Genomic DNA, 21640 nt, shown 5'->3' with positions numbered 1-21640 from the left:
TGGGTACTCTACTAAATACCGTCAGAAAGTGTTCCAGGAATACTGAAATATTAAAAAGATTTCAGAAATGTTGTCAAATAGAAGCAATGGCCAGGAAGCCAAACTACATAGATCTGTGCAAGAACAAACAAAGCCACCAAAATCTAAGACAGTTAATCAGTTAAGGTCATACACAGACAAGCAGGATTATACAGGCATCAAACAAGTCAGGACTAGGAAGAGTTCCAGGATAAACATCCTACATAATACAGGAAAAAATGGCACAATATAAATGACTCACCTCTAGTCTCAGAAAAGAAGCTCTATCTTTGGATGCCATATTGAGTAATGTACCATATGTTACACGTGTACGGGCCAAAAACTGTATATATGTGCTATGCAGGTTAAGTGATGAGTTGACCCTGTAAATAATCCAACTGTCCTTTTCAAATGTATATTCCTGTAAAGCTAAATGAAAAGTATAACAGGTTAAATAAATGTCCTTTAGACCATATGCAAAACAAGATGAGATTTTGTACCCCATCCCAGGAAGTGTTCTGCAGTTAAAAGTCAGATAACAACAGGGAAGCTGTTACTTTAGGGAACATGGAAATTAATTAGACTACATCAATAACAGAAAAATAAAATGTCTCTGAACATTATAATGATGTTTTACCAAAAGTCAATTTATACTTGTGTCATACTAATTATAAGTCATTCCACATATATAACAGAGAATACCACCTTTTGTCACACAGATTGGCAAAGTTTACATTGTTAGTGTTTATCATTTTCCCCTAGTTGATCACCATTAAAATGGCTACCAATAAAGAGAACACCATCTGGACTATAAGATTTTTGTCTTGTGCTAGCGAGTAGGGTGTTTTTGCTCCCATGACTTCTATGGGGGAATATGTTATCACCCAGTATTGTAAGTTCAGCTTTTTACACTCTTCGGGTTAGCGTGAAAGCGATAACTTTTTACTTGCAACTCACAATACAAGCGCAACGCGACGCACGCAAAAAGTTTACTTCTAGCCCAATTAACTTTCAAGCGGGAGTATTAGTTAGTGTTCCACTCTTAATCTGGCCCATAGTGTTTTATGCCCCTTTAATGATCTCAACATTACTGTTTCCTCTTTTGCCTAAAAAAAAATATGTCTTCAAAGAAGATATAAGTTAATTTTAACATTAATAAGAAAAAAGAGCAAAAATCCAATGGACACCAGGGTGGTGCAGTATTAACCCCTTCATTAACTTTTTGGTTCTTATCTATGGTCAAATTGTATGTTTCTATCGCCTAGATTTAGAGTTCTGCATTAGCCGTCCAAACCAGCGTTAAGGGCTCCTAACGCTGGTTTTGACCGCCCGCTAGTATTTAGAGTCAGTCAGGAAAGGGTCTAACGCTGACTTTCCAGCCGCGACTTTTCCATACCGCAGATCCCCTTACGTCAATTGCGTATCCTATCTTTTCAATGGGATCTTTCTAACGCTGGTATTTAGAGTCTTGGCTGAAGTGAGCGTTAGAACGCTAATGACAAAACTCCAGCCGCAGAAAAAAGTCAGGAGTTAAGAGCTTTATGGGCTAACGCCGGTTCATAAAGCTCTTAACTACTGTGCTCTAAAGTACACTAACACCCATAAACTACCTATGTACCCCTAAACCGAGGTCCCCCCACATCGCCGCCACTCTATTAAAATGTTTTAACCCCTAATCTGCCGACCGCACACTGCCGCAACCTACATTATCCCTATAGACCCCTAATCTGCTGCCCCTAACATCGCCGACACCTACATAATATTTATTAACCCCTAATCTGACCCCCCCAACATCGCCGCTACCTTACCTACACTTATTAACCCCTAATCTGCCGTCCGGACCTCGCCGCTACTCTAATAAATGTATTCACCCCTAAAGCTAAGTCTAACCCTAACACTAACACCCCCCTAAGTTAAATATAATTTAAATCTAACAAAATAAAATAAATCTTATTAAATAAATTAATCCTATTTAAAGCTAAATACTTACCTGTAAAATAAACCCTAATATAGCTACAATATAACGAATAATTATATTTTAGCTATTTTAGAATTTATATTTATTTTACAGGCAACTTTGTATTTATTTTAACTAGGTACAATAGCTATTAAATAGTTATTTACTATTTAATATCTACCTAGTTAAAATAATTACAAAATTACCTGTAAAATAAATCCTAACCTAAGTTACAATTAAAGCTAACACTACACTATCAATAAATTAATTAACTAAACTACCTACTATTATCTACAATTAAATCAACTAAACTAAATTCTCAAAAAAAACAAACACTAAATTACAAAAAATAAAAAAAGATTACAAGAATTTTAAACTAATTACACCTACTCTAAGCCCCCTAAAAAAATAACAAAGCCCCCCAAAATAAAAAAATGCCCTACCCTATTCCAAAATAAAAAGTTAACAGCTCTTTTACCTTACCAGCCCTTAAAAGGGCCTTTTGCGGGGCATGCCCCAAAGAAAACAGCTCTTTTGCATTTAAAAAAAAACATACAATACCCCCCCAACATTACAACCCACCACCCACATACCCCTAATCTAACCCAAACACCCCTTAAAAAACCTAACACTAAGCCCCTGAAGATCTCCCTACCTTATCTTCACCACACCGGGTATCACCAATCCGTCCAGAAGAGGGTCTGAAGTCTTCATCCTATCCGGCAAGAAGAAGTCCAGAAGAGGGTCCGAAGTCTTCATCCTATCCGGCAAGAAGAGGACATCCGGACCGGTAGACATGTTCATCCAGGCGGCGTCTTCTATCTTCATCCATCCGGCACGGAGCGGGACCATCTTGAAGCAAATCGGATCAGCCAATCGGATTGAACTTGAATCTGATTGGCTGATTCAATCAGCCAATCAGATTTTCCTACCTTAATTCCGATTGGCTGATAGAATCCTATCAGCCAATCGGAATTCGAGGGATGCCATCTTGGATGACGTCACTTAAAGGAACCTTCATTCGTCGGGAGTCGCCGGAAGAAGAGGATGGATCTGCGTCGGCTGCTTCAAGATGGTCCCGCTCCGCGCCGGATGGATGAAGATAGAAGATGCTGCCTGGATGAACATGTCTACCGGTCCGGATGTCCTCTTCTTGCCGGATAGGATGAAGACTTTGGACACTCTTCTGGACCTCTTCTTGCCGGATAGGATGAAGACTTCGGACCCTCTTCTGGACCTCTTCTTGCCGGATAGGATGAAGACTTCGGACCATCTTCTGGACGGATTGGTGATACCCGGCGTGGTGAAGATAAGGTAGGGAGATCTTCAGGGGCTTAGTGTTAGGTTTTTTAAGGGGTGTTTGGGTTAGATTAGGGGTATGTGGGTGGTGGGTTGTAATGTTGGGGGGGAGTATTGTATGTGTTTTTTTTAATGCAAAAGAGCTGTTTTCTTTGGGGCATGCCCCGCAAAAGGCCCTTTTAAGGGCTGGTGAGGTAAAAGAGCTGTTAACTTTTTATTTTAGAATAGGGTAGGGCATTTTTTTATTTTGGGGGGCTTTGTTATTTTTTTTAGGGGGCTTAGAGTAGGTGTAATTAGTTTAAAATTCTTGTAATCTTTTTTTATTTTTTGTAATTTAGTGGGGGTTTTTTGTTTGTAATTTAGTTTAGTTGATTTAATTGTAGATAGTTTAGTTAATTAATTTATTGATAGTGTAGTGTTAGGTTTAATTGTAACTTAGGTTAGGATTTATTTTACAGGTAATTTTGTACTTATTTTAACTAGGTAGCTATTAAATAGTTATTAACTATTTAATAGCTATTGTACCTAGTTAAAATAAATACAAAGTTGCCCGTAAAATAAATATAAATCCTAAAATAGCTAAAATATAATTATTTGTTATATTGTAGCTATATTAGGGTTTATTTTACAGGTAAGTATTTAGCTTTAAATAGGATTAATTTATTTAATAAGATTTATTTTATTTCGTTAGATTTAAATTAAATTTAACTTAGGGGGGCGTTAGTGTTAGGGTTAGACTTAGCTTTAGGGGTTAATACATTTATTAGAGTAGCGGCGAGGTCCGGTCGGCAGATTAGGGGTTAATACTTGAAGTTAGGTGTCAGCGATGTTAGGGAGGGCAGATTAGGGGTTAATACTATTTATTATAGGGTTTTTGAGTCGGGAGTGAGGCGGTTTAGGGGTTAATACATTTATTATAGTGGCGGTGAGGTCCGGTCGGCAGATTAGGGGTTAATAAGTGTAGTTAGGTAGCGGCGACGTTGGGGGGGCAGATTAGGGGTTAATAAATATAATATAGGGGTCGGCGATGTTAGGGGCAGCAGATTAGGGGTATATAGCTATAATGTAGGTTGCGGCGGTGTACGGAGCGGCAGATTAGGGGTTAATAATAATATGCAGGGGTCAGCGATAGTGGGGACGGCAGATTAGGGGTTAATAAGTGTAAGGTTAGGGGTTTTTAGACTCGGGGTTCATGTTAGGGTGTTAGGTGCAGACTTAGGAAGTGTTTCCCCATAGGAAACAATGGGGCTGCGTTAGGAGCTGAACGCTGCTTTTTTGCAGGTGTTAGGTTTTTTTTCAGCTCAAACTGCCCCATTGTTTCCTATGGGGGATATCGTGCACGAGCACGTTTTTGAAGCTGGCCGCGTCCGTAAGCAACGCTGGTATTTAGAGTTGCAGTGGCGGTAAATTATGCTCTACGCTCCCTTTTTGGAGCCTAACACAGCCCTTCAGTGAACTCTAAATACCAGCGTTATTTAAAAGGTGCGGGGGGAAAAAGACACGCGTAGCTAACGCACCCCTTCTAACGCAAAACTCTAAATCTAGGTGTATGTTTCTAACCATGTTAAGAGTTAGTGAACCAAGCTTAAAGGGAAGGTGATGTGCTTACCCTATCTGTATGACAAGCACATCCTATAACACATATGTTGGTATTATTTTACCTCCAATTAATAACTGTACCTGTTTCACAGTTTTCCCCATTATAGCCCGGGTAACAGTCACAGCTAACAGAGCTCTGATCAATCTTGCAAAATCCATGTCCACCACAGGGGGGCAATCCATTTCTACTACAAAGTCCATCTGTTGCAGTGCAGCCTGCAGCAGTGTTTAGAGACTCTGCAGGTTTTGCCAAATCATATACCTATCAAAGAAATACATTATTAAGTTACACATAATATGATTATCATAGTACACACATAAAACAAAAACAAAATTAACAGTGTACAAAAAAGCATGAGTCATAGAAATCTAAATTTACAAGGTTTATCTACTTGGTTGCCAGAGATGACTAAAGTTCCCAACTGTCCCTATTTGAGAGGGACAGTCCCTAATGCTGAACTCACTGTCACACTGTCCCTCTGAGACAACCATATGTCCTGATTTGCATAATTTCCCTTAGTCTGTCACTGACATGCCCACGAACCACACAGAAATGTCCACTGACCTACCAGATAAGCCAATGATCCCACCCCACTATCCACCATTGACACGTCCCCTTCCTTGCATGGGGCTGCCCACAAAACAGTAACGGCCCCCTCAACCTCCTGAGTCCCTAATACCTAGCTATAAACATTTGGAGGTATGAAAATATATTGCATAGTAAAGAGCTGCAGTCTATTGATAGCTCTATCAGTATGAACTGCACTTTATGCTCCCTCTGCCACCCTCTGCATCTTCCATCCAGCCACTGAGAATGAAGTTTCCTCCTTAATATCTTCCTCACGCCTCACTACCTGCCCGATCGACCCTATCCCTTCCCATCTAATACCCTCCCTATCTTCCACCCTCACTCCTGCTCTTACCCACATCTTCAACCTATCTATTTCTACCGGCTCATTCCCATCTTCTTTCAAACACGCAAAAGTCACTCCCATACTCAAAAAACCCTCCCTTGACCCTAATTCTCCTGAAAGCTACCACCCCATATCACTGCTTTCACTAACATCAAAACTCCTTGAAAAACTAGTTTACAATCACCTAACCCACTTCCTGTCCGCCAACTCCTTGCTTGACTCCCTGCAATCCGGATTCCACCCCAAACACTCAAATGAGACTGCCCTTACCAAGGTTACTATCGATCTTCTCTCTGCTAAAAAATATTGGCCACTACTCCATACTCATCTTACTTGACCTCTCAGCTGCCTTCGACACAGTTGACCACCCCCTCCTCCTACAGACCCTTAGCTCTTTTGGCCTCTGTGACACTGCTCTTTCCTGGATTCACTCTTATCTTTCTCACAGGTCTTTTCTGTATCATTTGCCGGTCGTCTACTCTTCTCCATTTTTACTTCTTCACTGGGTAAACTTATCAACACTTATGGCATCAAATATCACCTCTATGCTGATGACACCCAGATCTACCTCTCCACCCCTGCTCTCTCTCCCTCTGTTCTTTCTCATGTCAGCGACTGCCTATCTGGTATTTCTTCCTGGATGGCCTCTCACCACCTAAAGATTAGCATGTCCAAGACTGAACTCTTTCTTATTCCCCCCCTCAAGCTCTATGCCAACTTGTGACTTCTAATCCCTGTTGACAGCATCACCATTTCCCCATCGCCCCAAGTCCGCTGCCTCAGAATTACACTTGACTCAAATCTATCCTTCGCCCCCCATATCCAATCGCTTTCTACATCCTGCCACAACCATGTACGCAACATTTCCAAGATTCAGCCTTTTCTGTGCGCTAACACCACTAAGCAAATAATCCACTCCCTTGTTATTTCCTAACTTGACTACTGCAATAACCTACTTACTGGACTTCCTCTTTCCCGCCTCTTACCCTTTGAATCCATCCTAAATACCTCTGCCAGGCTGATCCACCTTTCCCTCTCTGCGAATCCCTTCATTGGCTCCCCATACACAGCAGAATAAAATTCAAAATTCTCCCCCCTTGCATACCAACACCGCTCCCCTCTACCTATCCTCTCTAATCAACAAGTATACTCCAGCCCGCCCACTAAGATCCAACACTGACCTGCTCCTTGCATCTGCGACTATCTCATGCTAGACTGCAAGACTTCTGTCGTGCAGCACCTACCCTCTGGAACACTCTCCCTCGTGCTGTCAGGCTTTGCCCTAATCTTTCTTCCTTTAAATGCTCTCTGAAGACTTTTCTGTTCAGAGAAGCCTACCACTTAACTCAATAATATTTATCTTACCTAACAACATTTCCCTCATCTAACTCTGCATTAACATCTTTCTCAATCTTGCAGTCCTCACCTCCTGTTACTCAACCTCCTACCCTTCTAGACTGTAAGTTCCCACGGGAATAGGGCCCTCGATTCCTCCTGTATGTGTTTGTAAATTCTGTCCTGTCTCTTAGTCTTAGAAGATTTATATTATTGTTTTATTTAAATGAACTGTATCCATGGACAGCGCTGCGGAATATGATGGCGCTTCATAAATAAAGTATAATAATAATAATGTAATTAGAGGCACACTGACAAGATATCTGCAACTGTAAGTATTTTCATCTATTGATAAGCCCTTTTTTTATCATAATAGCTCAAAGGTGGAATAACACCAGGATTGAGATAGACATTACTGGAACTGGTAGATAGGACACAAACTTGTATTTTGTGGGAATATTTTTTTTGTTTGGGTAGGTGTTATGCATTTTGTGAGCTTTTCTTTTCAAAGAAGGGGAGTTATTAGGTATCGGAAGTCATATAATACGTCCCTAAGGGGTTGAGGTTTGCATTGGGCAGGGGTGATATGGGGAGTATTTTGTAAGCGTGAAAAGTTATGGGAGTTATGGGGGTTAATGTATTGGGGGGTTGGTGTAAGTACATTTGGTGGTAGGAGATCATGTTTCGAGATAAGATCCTTGGAGGATATCTGGGTCTTAGATGGCTTAAGCAGAGGGGGTAGTCAACACAGGAGAGCAAGGGCGCAGTAAGGGCTAATGTGTTGGAAGTTGGTGCAGTAAGAATTACTGTGGCAATGGGTGGCTTTTGGGAATCAAAGGATTCTGTTATGGGGATAACGTTTGTGCCTATATAAAACAGGTATTACATGCAAATGGGTATTTTGGTCATTATGTCTACACAGAAGGAGCATTTAAATGACAGAGAGCTGTTAATAGGTCAGTCTTGTAAAAATATTGGAACACTGGCTCAAACATGGAGCCATTAGATGGTAGGAGCAGACATGAAGATGACCTTATACACATACACACAAATGCATTTAGTTACATGCATTGGTATAATTTTTTATGATTTTTAGTTTTAAAGGTTAAAGGGCAATAGTAGTAAAAAAAATTACATGTTCTAATTCGTTAGAGCATGCCATTTTAAGACTATCGACCCAAAGGGGTTAAAGATATGGTTATGCTGTGTATTATTTATCTAAATAGGCCAGGAAATCTTTGACAACATAAATAATTAATTAAGTTTGCTATATTTTAATTACATTTTCATTATGAGGTTTGATAACATTACCATACTATCAACCCGTAAATTCATAATGCAACCAATAAATCCTTTAAAAGCCAGTGAAGGATGAAGGTTTGAAAGTCGGTTTCGCACACCACCTAGCTGTAGAGGCTGGTAGGCATCAAGAAACCTGCAAAAAAACAAAAAAGAAAAATGGTGGGGGTATTGACAAAAAAATGTTGTGTATAAATGTCAAGTGCAGACATTTAAGTAGTGTAGCAACGGAAGGAGTTGGTCTTTATTTTATCTTTATCCCAGATAAGAAAAGAAAAACATATATAAACGAGGGGAAAAAAAGACAAAGGTTCTAAGGACCGATGGATAAAAACTAAGCCATTGGTTATCTTTATATAATATTATATATTAAATATTTTATAATCTTTTCCATTAATTGCAATTGTGGCGGTCATAAAAAAAGAAATAATAAATTATAAAAGAGAAAAAAAAGTGATATGAAAAATGTTTTTATGAAAATAGTCATTTCCAATTACAGTTAAAAGGACCTCCAAATATCTTCATTAAAGATCTACATACACAACCCAGGAAAAGTCATTCTTAAAGGGATATTAAACCAAAATGTTTTCTTTCATGATTCAGATTGAGCCTGTAATTTTAAGCAACTTTCTAATTTACTCCTATTATCAAATTATCTTCATTTTCTTGGTATCTTTATTTGGAAAACAGGTAGGAGCGCTTTCTGATTGATGTAGTCAATGTAGCCACCAATCAGCAAGCGCTAACCAGGGTACTGAACCAAAGATGGGCCAGCTCCTAAGCTTAAATTATTGCTTTTTCAAATAAAGATACCAAGAGAAGGAAGAAAAATTGATAACAAAAGTAAATTAGAAAGTTGCTTAAAATTGCATGCTCTATCTGAATCATGAAAGAATAAAATTGGTTTAATATCCCTTTAAGCTATAGTAAATCCTATGAAGTTTTTTGTTTTCTTTGTTTGTTTTTATCTCATAATCTCCATAATACAAGTGGCTAAATCAAAGAAACACTGCTCAGCAACAAGATGAGTTATGTTTTATAAAATAGGTAGATTCTTACATTTTCTAGTAACTTTACATACTGATGCACATTATGTATTAGTAATGTAATATAAAAAACATGAAATTGGCTGGGTCCACATGACTTCATGACATTTCCTGTGCATTGCTGGTGCCTCTTGATCCAGTTTTAGGCCAGATGTGTCTCTTGGCCAATATGTGATCTTAAACTTCTGTTGTATAATCTGCTGAATCATCCCTCAAGTTACGTATTCTCAAAAAAATAAAAATAAAATAAATATATTCACATTTTTAACACTCAATTTATTGCATACCTCTAAAGAGTGAATCTTTTAATTTAATATATTGCAAACAATTATGTGATACCTTTCAAATGAGGGGTGTCATAATTCTTTGCAATCTGTTAGAATAGGCCATTTATATTTATCAAAAAGCCATGATTTTACATGTTTTTCCCCCACAATTTTGAATTGTGAAAATCTTTTGAGACAGACATTTGACCCCTCAGATATGGTATTTCTACCCGAACAAAATACCAGTTTTTGCATAAATTATCTGATTAAACAATCTAAATGTCTTTGGTCACTGTTGCATGTTTATCACACATTCCCACTTCACATGATAGTTAGTGTGACTAAAAAATTTAAATATTAATTCATTTCACACTTTTGAACAGTGACACATGTCCAGAAATAACAGATGATCATCTGAATATTCATTCATTAGTACAATTATGTGTCTAGATGTTTTTCAAGTCTTAATAAACAATTAACACAAACTAATATGAAAGTGTTAAATGCATCATGAACTGATGTTATTGGTCAAATGAAAAAAAACTGCATTGATACATAGGGCTCCATTTATCAATCATTTGGGGAATTCTCCTTTCTGTTCTCCTATCAGTTCTCCACAGCTCTCCTTAGGAGAGGAGTACATGTGCGCCCATATTTATCATAAAAAAGTTGTTTTTTCTCCATGGGAGAGCTGTGGAGAGCTGGGGAGAACTAATGATAAATTTCTCCAGTGGGATTAGTATCTTCTCCTTATTTATCACTAAAAATAAGCAACTATTCTCCATGTCAATCATATATAAACCAATAGAAATCTGTATACAGCCTTCCTAGTAGCTTTGTTAACACCCCTCTTCAGCAAACTTTCATATAAGAAAATAGATCTACATTTTCATTGTTTTTGTGCTTCAATTTTAGCGCTTTTTTATATCTTATTTTTATGCCCCAATAGATATCATTTCTGTGCTCTGTTATATATTATTTTGGTGCTCCATTATATTTTTTTTTTTACTCCATCATAAATTATTATTGCACTTCAATAACCATTATTATTGTGCTTTGTTATAGATAATTTTTGCACCTTGTAGAGCCCTTTTTTGTGTGTAACTGCTTCTACAACTGGTAGAGAATACATTTCTAATGCTGTTCTCCACTTTAACTATGGAGAACTTTAAGTTAGGAACTTGCAGGAGAACTTTCAGTCCTCCACAGGAGAATATAAATGATAAATTTGTAACTTGGAGAATTATGAGGAGAACTATATGAAATACGACTAAAAAGATCTAATTTAACCCTTTTTTTGGAGAACATGTTCTCCGAGGAGAGTTAGAACAGAGTAGGAGAATTTTACAGTCAAACTTGCCCAATTTTAGGAGTATTTTTGAATGATAAATAGGAGAATTATTTCTCATGAGAACTTTTAGGAGAAAATATAGGAGAATTGGAATGATAAATAGAGCCCATAGTAGGCAAACATCATAAATATTTATGTTAACTCGTTTTTATTAAAAAAGGTTTTACATCATAAAATACAGTATAAACATGTTAGAAACAATTTACTTTTCTTTTTTTCCCCATGTCTCCATTATTTCATTTAGGTCCATGTAATATATATATCAGTTCTGGTCAACCATGAAATGATAAAAGTGGAGGCTCTTTCAATTTTGTTCCAAGTTCATCAGAAATATGTCAACAAATAGTCTGTAGTACTTCAAAGCTGTACATTTGATGGATTATTGTAAACTTATAAAGAATCCGACCGGGTGTAGCGTAGCCAAACGAAGCATTAAGAAAAAAACACCTAACCGCCCGCACAAAATAATAAAAGAAGTATTAAAAAAAAAAAAAAAAACTAACCGCCCGCACAAAGTATTAACAAAAACAAAACTAACCGCCCATACAAAGTATTAACAAAAAAGCACCTAAGCGCCTGTACGAAGTATTAACAAAAAAACACCTAAGCGCCTGCAAGAAATAACAAGTAAACCGCCAACCCCCACATTGCAAAATAATAAAGTAATTAACCCCTAATCTGCAAATTAAACAACCTCCGCAAATAACATAGTTAAAATATTAACCCCTAAACCGCAAACCCCCCACATCGCATTAAACCTAATTAACCCCTAAACTGCCATCCCCCCCATCGCAATAAACCTAATTAACCTATTAACCCCTAAACCGCCAACCCTCCACATCGCAACAAACCTAATTAAACCTATTAACTCCTAAACCGCCAACCCACGACAACGCAGATAACTAATTTAATTACTAAGCCCCCTAACCTAACACCCCCTAAATTAACCCCAATTACATAAAATAAAAACATACTAAGTTACAATAAAAAAAAAATAAGATTAAATTAAATAAATCTAAAATTACAAAAAATAAAAGTCTAAAATTACAGAAAAAAATAAACAAAATGATCATAAATAAAAAATGGAAACCTAATCTAATACCCATATGAAAATAAAAAAGCCCCCCAAAATAAAAACAACCCCTAATCTAATCTACACTACCAATAGCCCTTAAAAGGGCCTTTTGAAGGGCATTGCCCTAAGTTAAACAGCTCTTTTACTAAAAATTACCAATTACCCCCTAACAGTAAAACACCCCAACCAACCAACCCCCCCAAATAAAAAAAAAACCTAAGTCTAAAAAATCCTAAGATACCCATTGCTCCTAAAGGTAGCTTTTTTGTGTCCATAAAAAAAAACAACCTAATTTTCTGCTTACCTGATAAATTCTTTTCTTTCCTGGCATGGAGAGTCCATGAATCCATTCAATTACTAGTGGGAATTCAACTCTTGGCCACCAGGTGGAGGAAAAGAACACCTAAGCAAAGCTTCAAGTATCCTCCCACTTCCCACAATCCCCAGTCATTCAGCAGAGGAATCATGGAAAGAGAAGAGAACACAAGGGTATAGAGGTGCCTGAGGTTTAGAAAAAATCTGTTTTAAGAAGAAAATAAGGGCGGGTTGTGGACTCTCCATGCCAGGAAAGAAAATAATTTATCAGGTAAGCATACATTTTGTTTTCTTTCCAAAGGCATGGAGAGTCCATGAATCCATTCAATTACTTTTTTTTTTAATCTTTATTTATAGCCAATAAAAGGTACAAAAAATATATACAAATTGTATTCTCAATCCACCACGCAGGGTGAGGAGATAAACACAGAAAACAGTGATGCAGTACATTCAAATAACATACAATTGAAATTATGGTAGACATCTTCAAGTGGTTAATAGATAAAAAAAAAAGTACCACAGTATTGGGATTTTCTAATATTATTATTAAAACTTAACCAAAAATACAAACAAACAAACCAAAACAAAACAAAACAGAACAAAACGAGACAAAACAAGACAAAAAAAAAAAAAAAATGGAGGTGGGGGGAAACCCCCCCAACCTCTTCCTCCTCCTCTCCCCCAATCCCTCCCCCTCACCACTTATCCAGACAGCCCCACAGCTACCTCTCAGTAAAAACTCCACCAGGGACAAATGCATTAAAAGAAGAGCATACTGTCCAAAACTGGCTTCCCTGAACAAAGAGAGAATCCAGAATATGCTATCTATACCTACTGGGTAATTCACCTATTAACATGGCTTCTTCCAAAAAATTGGAGCCATAAAATGGGCGCATTATCTGTAATTGAGTTGCCTCAGGAAGCGACGAGATAAGGGGTAACCATCTTGAGAAGAAACTTTTACTTTTCGTTTCCAGATTATCAGTAGTATCATATTGCTCTAGAGTCATTTGGTTTAACAAAATATTTTTAAATTCAGTCACCCGCGGGCTTTTTTTAGAGATCCACTGTTTCAAAATGAAATTCCTTCCTGACAAAATTACAATGTTCAAAAATTTATTGACACCTGTTTGGGTAGAGTTGTTTATAAGAAAGAATATAGGGACATCTTGTAATTTAAATATACAGTTACACAATTTTTCGAACCAGAAATTTATTTTACACCAGAATTTTTGGATTTTAGGGCATTTCCAGAAATAATGATATATATCGGCTGCTGGAAATCTACATTTACTACAGTTATTTGTTAACTGTCTTCCCCATTTAGCTGTCAGTGCTGGTGTGATATATGTCATATTCAAAATCTTTACATGTGATTCTCTCCAAGAAATGGAGGCTGTGGTGGAGTCCACCAGGGCAAGGCTGTCTTGGATTATATCCAATTGAGGCGTTATACTCAGAAAATCTCACTTGTTTACAATTCGATTTAGATTAGCTACACCCTGATATCCCTTTATCGTTTTATATACGGCAGATATCGCTCTTTTTCCATTTCTATAGAGTTCAATAATGGGAGATAATCTATCCCAGGATCTTAAATTAGATTGGATTTGTGTTAAATCATGGCGATAGTGTCTTACTTGTAAATAGGCAAAAAATTGTTTGTTGGGAATATTAAATTCTCTTTGAAGCTCGTTAAAGGGTTTACAAACCAGCTCAGAATCAAGAAGTTGTGCAATGTATACCAAACCATTATCTTCCCAGCTTTTAAAAATCTTGGAATTTAGAGCATACGGAAATTCACTATTTCCATTAATAGGAAGAAATTTGGAGGAGGAGGAGGAGTCAATCCCCAGACAGTTACAGATTTTTTTCCAGGCTAAGATGATATTTCTTATACTTATAGAATATTTAATCTTTTCTGGCAGTTTAACCCTTTCCAAATGCAATAGGGCTTTCAACGAATAAGGTTTAACGGATTGCTGGTCCAGAGATAGAGGGGTATAGTAATCAGAGTCTGTAATCCAATCGAGGGCAAACTTACCTAAGCAGGCCCAATTATAAATTTCAATATCAGGAAGGGCTAACCCACCTTTATCCCTTGGAAGTGTCAATCTATAATGCGACAGGGCTGTCCTCTTTCCATTCCACAGAAATTTTGTACACATTTGTCTAAAAAATACAAGATCCCTCCTGGAAACAAACAGAGGAATACTCTGCATTACATAAAGAATTTTAGGAAAGATCATAATTTTTATCAGATTAATCTTCCCGGAAAGTGAAAGAGGAAATTTCGACCAGTTTAACAGATCTTTGTGAATTTCATCCCATAATGGGATAAAATTCAAGTTGTACCACTCATTAGGGTTTTTAGATATTTTAATACCTAAGTATTTAATAGAACTATTTGCTGTTGAAAAAGGAGTTTCCTGTAAACCATTTTTGTGCTTATATAGCCATAATATTTCAGATTTGTGACGATTGACTTTATAACCTGAAAACGTACCATAGTCCTCCAGAATTTTTAGAATAAGTGGGATATTCCTCTTTGAGTCTCTTAAAAAAATCAATAGATCGTCTGCATATAAAGAGAGTATTACCTGGGTATTCCCTATAGAGATACCCTCAAGTTCCTTTCTAAGAAGTACTGCTTGTGGTTCAATGGCAAGATTGAATAAGTAGGGGGAAAGAGAACAGCCCTGCCTGGTTCCTTTTTGAAGGAGAATAGGTGTAGTGGGAAGTCCATTGACTAGGATAGAAGCGCTAGAATTATTATAGATTAACTGTATAAAATTTAAGAAAGCACCCTTTAAACCAAATCTTTCTAATGTGAATAATAAATGATCCCATGTAATTGTATCAAACGCTTTTTCCGCGTCAATCGTTAGAATGGCAAAATCAGTTGGTAATTTTATACTCTCTTTTCTACGTTTTTCCCAAAAAAACTCTATTACAGACTGCAGCTTCCTTAAATTGTTAGTCGAATTCCTCCCTGACATAAATCCGGTTTGATCCTTGTGTATCAGTAAATGCATAACCGGTTTTAATCGTTGTGCTATTATACCTGTTAACAATTTATAATCGTTATTTAATAACGAAATAGGTCTATAGGACTCAATTTTTTCCGGGTCCTTATCTTTCTTAAGGATCAGAGAGACTAAAGAAGATGTGAAAAGATTAGAATGCAATAAGCCTAAGGAGAAATAATGGTTAAACAATTTCTCTAATGTTGGCCGAATGTTTTCCCCTAATAACTTATACAGTTCTATAGGGAGCTGATCTGGGCCAGGGGCCTTATTAGAGGAAGCTGTTTTGATGGCTTGAGTTATCTCTTCCTCTGTAATTGGAGCATTAATTCTATCCAGATGATCGCTAGGAATTTGCGGGATATTAATTTTATCCCAAAAAGCTTGCTTAATCTGATGGTTAATCGGAACATCTGAAAAAACTTGAACAAAGTAGTCTCTTACATGGTTTCTTATAAGTTGTATGTCTGCTATTTTAGCATTATTCACCTTAATAGATTCAATTGTCTGTTTCCTTTGTTTATACTTAACCAAATTCGCTAGAAATTTCCCCGCCCTTCCTCCATGTCTATAGTAGAATGACCGTGATCTTAGCTCTTCAACTTTGACCTTTTGATTTAAAAAGATATCTCTTTCCTGCCTTCTCTGGATATATTTCTCCCAATTTTCCTTGGAAGGATTATTAATATATAGATTAAAGGCATTGCGGAGTTGGTTAGATAACTGAACATCGCGTGCTTGTGTTTTTCGCTTTTTTAGTGTCATATAAGCCTTGATCTCTCCCCTAATAACAGCCTTAAAGGACTCCCACAAAAGTTCAATTTTATTTAAGTAGTGAGAATTAAATTTATAAAATTCTTTCCAGCGAGTCTGTAACCAATTTTTAAAATGAGTATCAGAAATTAGATGCCTAGGGAAGTAAAATCTACCAATATTATTTAAAGTATGCGCCCTAATATCTAAATCTAATAAGATAATCGGATGGTCTGAAAGAGCGATTTCTTTAATATCAGCTCTGGATTTTAATCCCAGAACTTTCCCATTTACAAAAAAAGTGTCTATTCTGGATAGAGTCTGGTGGGATTTAGAGTCGCATGTGTACATTTTACTATCTGGATTTTGAATCCTCCATATATCTTTTAGATCTAGATTAGTAGTGAAATTTCTTAACAGCCTTGCTTCCAATTTGCTATTACGGTTTTGAGTTGGTTTAAGTCTATACAAAGCTGGGAACATAACTGCGTTAAAATCACCTGCTACAACAAGATATTCAGAGCAAAACTGCAAGAGCTTAACTTGCAGGCTGTCCCAAAATTTCTTATCTGGTTTATTTGGTCCGTATAAATTACATATAACCAGCTTCATACCTTCTATCTCCAAATGCAATATAATGTATCTTTCCTCTTTATCAAGTTCCTGAGAGAGAATTCTATAAGACAAGTGTTTATTAAATAGAAAGGCTTCTCCTTTCTTCCGTGCACTACATGGTGTTGCTATCACCTCACCTACCCAACGTGTTTTTAATTTAGGAATCTCTTGGCTTTTTAAATGAGTTTCCTGTAGCAGGACAATATCTGAGTTATATTTTTTTAACAAACTCAGAATACCTTTACGCTTGATAGGTGAGGTGATGCCCCCTACATTCCAAGATGCTATTCTAATACTATCTTTCATCTATAAAGTTTAATATAAGTGTAAGGGAGGGGGAGGGAGGGGGGAGAGGGGGGCAGGAGAAAAAAACCAAAAAAAACAATAAACATATAAACATTAAAACATGCTTGCAAAACCTAGCTTTCCACATTACTGCTATACATTTACTGTATCCTTGCCTGCAGTCTGTTCCAACAGACTGTAGGATAATTAGAAAACAAAAAAAACTCTGCCTAGATTGCTCAAAAATAGACCATTTATATAATAAAAAAAAAGTATAGTTGTTTAGACTTACTTTTGAACAGATATTATCCTCTTTATTCTTACTCACAAAAAAGTGAACAGGTGTAATACAAATATATTGATAAATCCAAGTAAATAAATACCAAAAAAAAAGGAGAAAAAAAAAAACAACAACAAAGAACTGGCCTTTGCACAAGGCCTGTTTTAAATGTGAAGATACTCGAAGCAATAGTGTAGCATCCTAGACCAACCTTATCCAGATTTAAAACAACTTTAAGGATCCAAATGTGCATTAGAAAAAAAAGAAAAAAAAAGAGAAAACATAACATATTACTTATCGAATCAAATTTACCAGTATTATATTTCTTACTTGGGGAACTACTCAAAGTCTTCCAAAATTGTGAGTTTAGCCATAGCCTCATGGTGATAAAGTGGAAACTTAAAAAAAAGAGCTATATCTAACACAAAATCCCAACCTAAAAACAAGAAATATTTATGTGTTGCTTGGCTAGCATGTATAAAGTATAAATAAGTGAACACCGTGCATCCAAGATAATTACAGGGATCCTTAAATAATACCCTCAAATGATAAAGAGTTAACTGGATATCCTTAATATTTAAATAAAAAAAGCTAACCAAAAAAAACCCCAAAAACCTGGCCATCATGGCTAACACATTTTAACACTCAAAAATTGCAGCCATTAAACTACCAATTGTGGGAAGTTCTCCGCAATAAATACATTCGCCTTTTCAACATTATTTAGCACAATTGATCTATCCTTATCTATGAGTTTGATCTTGGCTGGATACAATAATATTGCTTGAATACCAGCTTTGATTAACTTAGTGCATATAGGTGCCATGTTGCGCCTCTTTTGAGAGGTTTCTGCAGAATAGTCTTGAAATATCAATATCTTGTTAGTGCCAAGCATTAGTGGACATTTCTTTCTATAACTCCTTAGTGTGTTAACCTTGTCTTGAAAACGTAAGTATTTGACTATTACTGGGCGTGCTCTTATATTCCCATCCCTGGACTCTCTTAAGGGGCCTGTCCTGTGAGCTCTTTCTATTTGTATAGAAGACAACCCCAGAATTTGAGGTAGGTGGACCGACACAAATTGTAACAGGTCTTGAAACTCTGAGGTTTGTGGAACACCAATAATTCTTAGGTTGTTTCTGTGCGATCGGTCTTCAAGTTCATCTAATCTTATCTGGGTTATTTTATTTTGTGTTAACTGGGATTCCAAAACCTGCTCTATTTTATGATTAGAATCCTCTAAGATAGAAATCCTATCTTCAGCCTCCTTCATTCTCTTAGTAAATTGTTTAACCTCCTCAGATAACAATGAAAAATCCTGCCTGACCTGGTCAAACTGGGGTAATAAGAGCTCAGCTATTTGTTTAACAATACTTTGAGAATCCAAATTACTTAAAGTTATACTCGAGGTATCAGCAGAGCTTTCAGTACAGCTATCATTAATACTTTTCCCCTTCTTTTCTTTTACTTTAGCTGGCATGGCGGGGGATTTATTTTTACCTGAGAGAACAAACTTTTCAATGTATAAACATCAGAAGAAATACCCATTATGGAAAAAAAAAAAAAAAAAAGAATTTAAGTAAATTGTAAATTAATATAGCTTAAGCATAAAATATTAAGCAGTTGACCTGCACCCTTTAAGGAGAGAAAAAATAAAATTTAACGTTTAACAAGACAAAGCAATAATACTCAAAACAACAATTTATATACTGTATAAATCCAGAAAAGTCCCTGCTTTGACTTGAATGTCTCCTTTTAGGGATAATATTTAGAACATCCCTGATTTTAATCTTCCAGCAAGAGGTAATATGCAGGACTTATTATTCAAGGGCTAGTTAACCTAGAAGAGCAGGTACAAGACAGTAGCACTCAGGTCAATCTTGATATCTAATAATAGCTAATAGCCAGAAAGCTTATTTAGTGTAAAGTTCACTATCCTTTCTTCTTCTCCTTGTAGTGAGGTAGTCTGACAGAACCAGCAAAAGAAAGTGATCACACAGCAGGTCTATACTCAAATGAGGCCAGGAAGCAGAGTCAATCTTGTTTAAGTAGGATTATTAAATAATGGCACTCAGGTTCAGTCATAGAAAAGGAAATCCAACTTAGGCAGTTATGCTGACATGTAATTCTTAACTGCAGTATACTTGAGAAAATAGATTCAGCAGTCTATTCAAGATTTCACATATATGTTTGACCATAAACAACATTAGAAACACTCTGACCAAATTTGAAGCCAGGTGACTTAGCTTAGCCCTGTGCTTGCTTAAGCTTTCTTTCTTTCTTTTTTTTTTTTTTTCTTCCTTCCCCTCTTCTTCCTCTTTCTCCCAAGAGGGGGACAGAAATAGCCCCTGTTAAACTCCAAAGGCATAAAACATGAAACAGCAAGTTCCCTCCTTTGAGGTAATGAATCAGAAATGTGAGTTCCCACAGACCACTACAGGATCTTTACTGATGACTATGGGTTTGCATCACATAATAAGGCAACATAAGAAGAAAACATAGCTTTTCTGAACGGTCAGAGCAAACACTGAGTATTCATTAGGCAGTTACTGCATGAGCCCAAAAACAATCTTTTAGCCAAGCTTCTCCTTTCATGTACTTTAAGGGCACTGGTTTCAAAATAACCCTTTACTAATATAAGGCAGTTCTTTATTAGAATCCTGCTCATTTATCCAGGAACTTGTATTCCCCACACAGAAAGTGTTTAAAGTCCCAGGAAAGCAACTCAACAGCAACAGATGGAAGTAAAATAGGAACAGTCTTACCAACTTGTGGGCATGTATAGCTCTGAGCTGTCCCAAGCTGCTTTCTCGACGGCTTCCACCCAGGGCAGACGAATCATCTGTGGACAGGTAGGCAGGAAAATGGAGCAGGATCTATACCCAGAACCGGCTGGGGTTTGAGGATGTTAAATGACTTCTTGATGTGCAGTTTTTTTTTGTTTTCAGCCTGCCTGCGAGGGATTCGCAGGTTACAATAGCGGGCTTTTCAGATGGCCCAGACCACGGACAAGGACCGCATCTACGATAGGATCCGGTTGACAACAGCCGTGTGTCAGAGGCTGTTCAATCTCCTCCGCGAGGAGACCCCAGGCGCTACAGAGCCAGATGGCGCCAAGGGGATACAGTGTTTGGTAGCGGTAAGGCTTCGTGCTCCGGCCTTGCTCAGATCGCCTTCACTACACGCCGTCACGCACAACGTGTAGCTCCGCCCCTTCCGGATCACACGAATCCATTCAATTACTAGTGGGAACCAATACCCAAGCTAGAGGCCACATAATGAAAGGGAGGGAGACACAAGACAGGCAAACCTAAACGGAAGACACCACCGCTTGAAGAACTTTCCTCCTAAAGGAAGCCTCAGCTGAGGCAAAAACATCAAACCTGTAAAATTTGGAAAAAGTATGCAATGAAGATCAAGTGGCCGCCTTGTAAATCTGTTTCACAGAAGCATCATTTTTAAAGGCCCAAGAAGAAGAGACAGCCCTAGTGGAATGAGCCATGATTCTCTCTGGAGGCTGCTGTCCAGCCATCTCATAAGCCAACTGAATAACACTTCTCAGCAAAAAGGAAAGAGTGGAAGATGTCGCCTTCTGACCCCTCCGCTTACCAGAAAATACAACAAAAAGTACAGTAGATTGACGAAAATCTCTAGTATCCTGCAAATAGAACTTCAGAGCACGCACAACATCCATATTGTGCAACAACCGTTCCTTCTGAGAGAAAGGATTAGGGCAAAATGAAGGAACAAAAATTTCTTGGTTAATATTGCGGTCCGAAACCACCTTAGGAAAGAATCCTAATTTAGTACGAAGGACCTTCTTATCTGCATGAAAAATAAGATAAGGAGGGTCACACTGTAGAGTCGAAAGCTCTGAAACCTTATGGGCAGAGGAAATAGCCAGAAGAAACAAAACCTTTCAGGACAATAATTTAATATCAACAGAGTGCATAGGCTCAAACGGAGCCTGCTGCAGAATCTTAAGAACAAGATAAAGGCTCCATGGAGGAGCAATTGACCAAAACACAGGCCTGATTCTAACCAAGGCCTGAACAAAAGATTGAACATCTGGCAAGATTGCTAGACGCCTTTGCAAATTAATCGACAGAGCCAAAATCTGACCCTTTAGAGTACTGACTAATAAACCTTTCTCCAAGCCCTCCTGAAGAAAATACAAAATACAGGGAATTCTCACCTGACTCCAAGAGAA

The 21640-nt window shown here is 37.3% G+C and overlaps 1 protein-coding gene across 1 annotated transcript in view; it reads right to left on the bottom strand.

The window, feature by feature from the left end:
* LOC128661686 (neural-cadherin-like) overlaps nucleotides 1-21640 on the bottom strand; it is a 488078-nt gene that overhangs the window by 67334 nt on the left and 399104 nt on the right. The window contains 3 exon segments of the mRNA XM_053715912.1: nucleotides 281-447; nucleotides 4955-5135; nucleotides 8434-8557. Of these exon segments, the coding sequence (XP_053571887.1) occupies nucleotides 281-447; nucleotides 4955-5135; nucleotides 8434-8557 (472 nt within the window).

The sequence above is a fragment of the Bombina bombina genome, chromosome 5 (genome assembly GCF_027579735.1).
Source record: "Bombina bombina isolate aBomBom1 chromosome 5, aBomBom1.pri, whole genome shotgun sequence".
Classification (NCBI taxonomy): domain Eukaryota; kingdom Metazoa; phylum Chordata; class Amphibia; order Anura; family Bombinatoridae; genus Bombina; species Bombina bombina.
The sequence above is the reverse complement of the archived record's forward strand: the minus strand, read 5'-3'. Positions and strand labels throughout refer to the sequence as shown.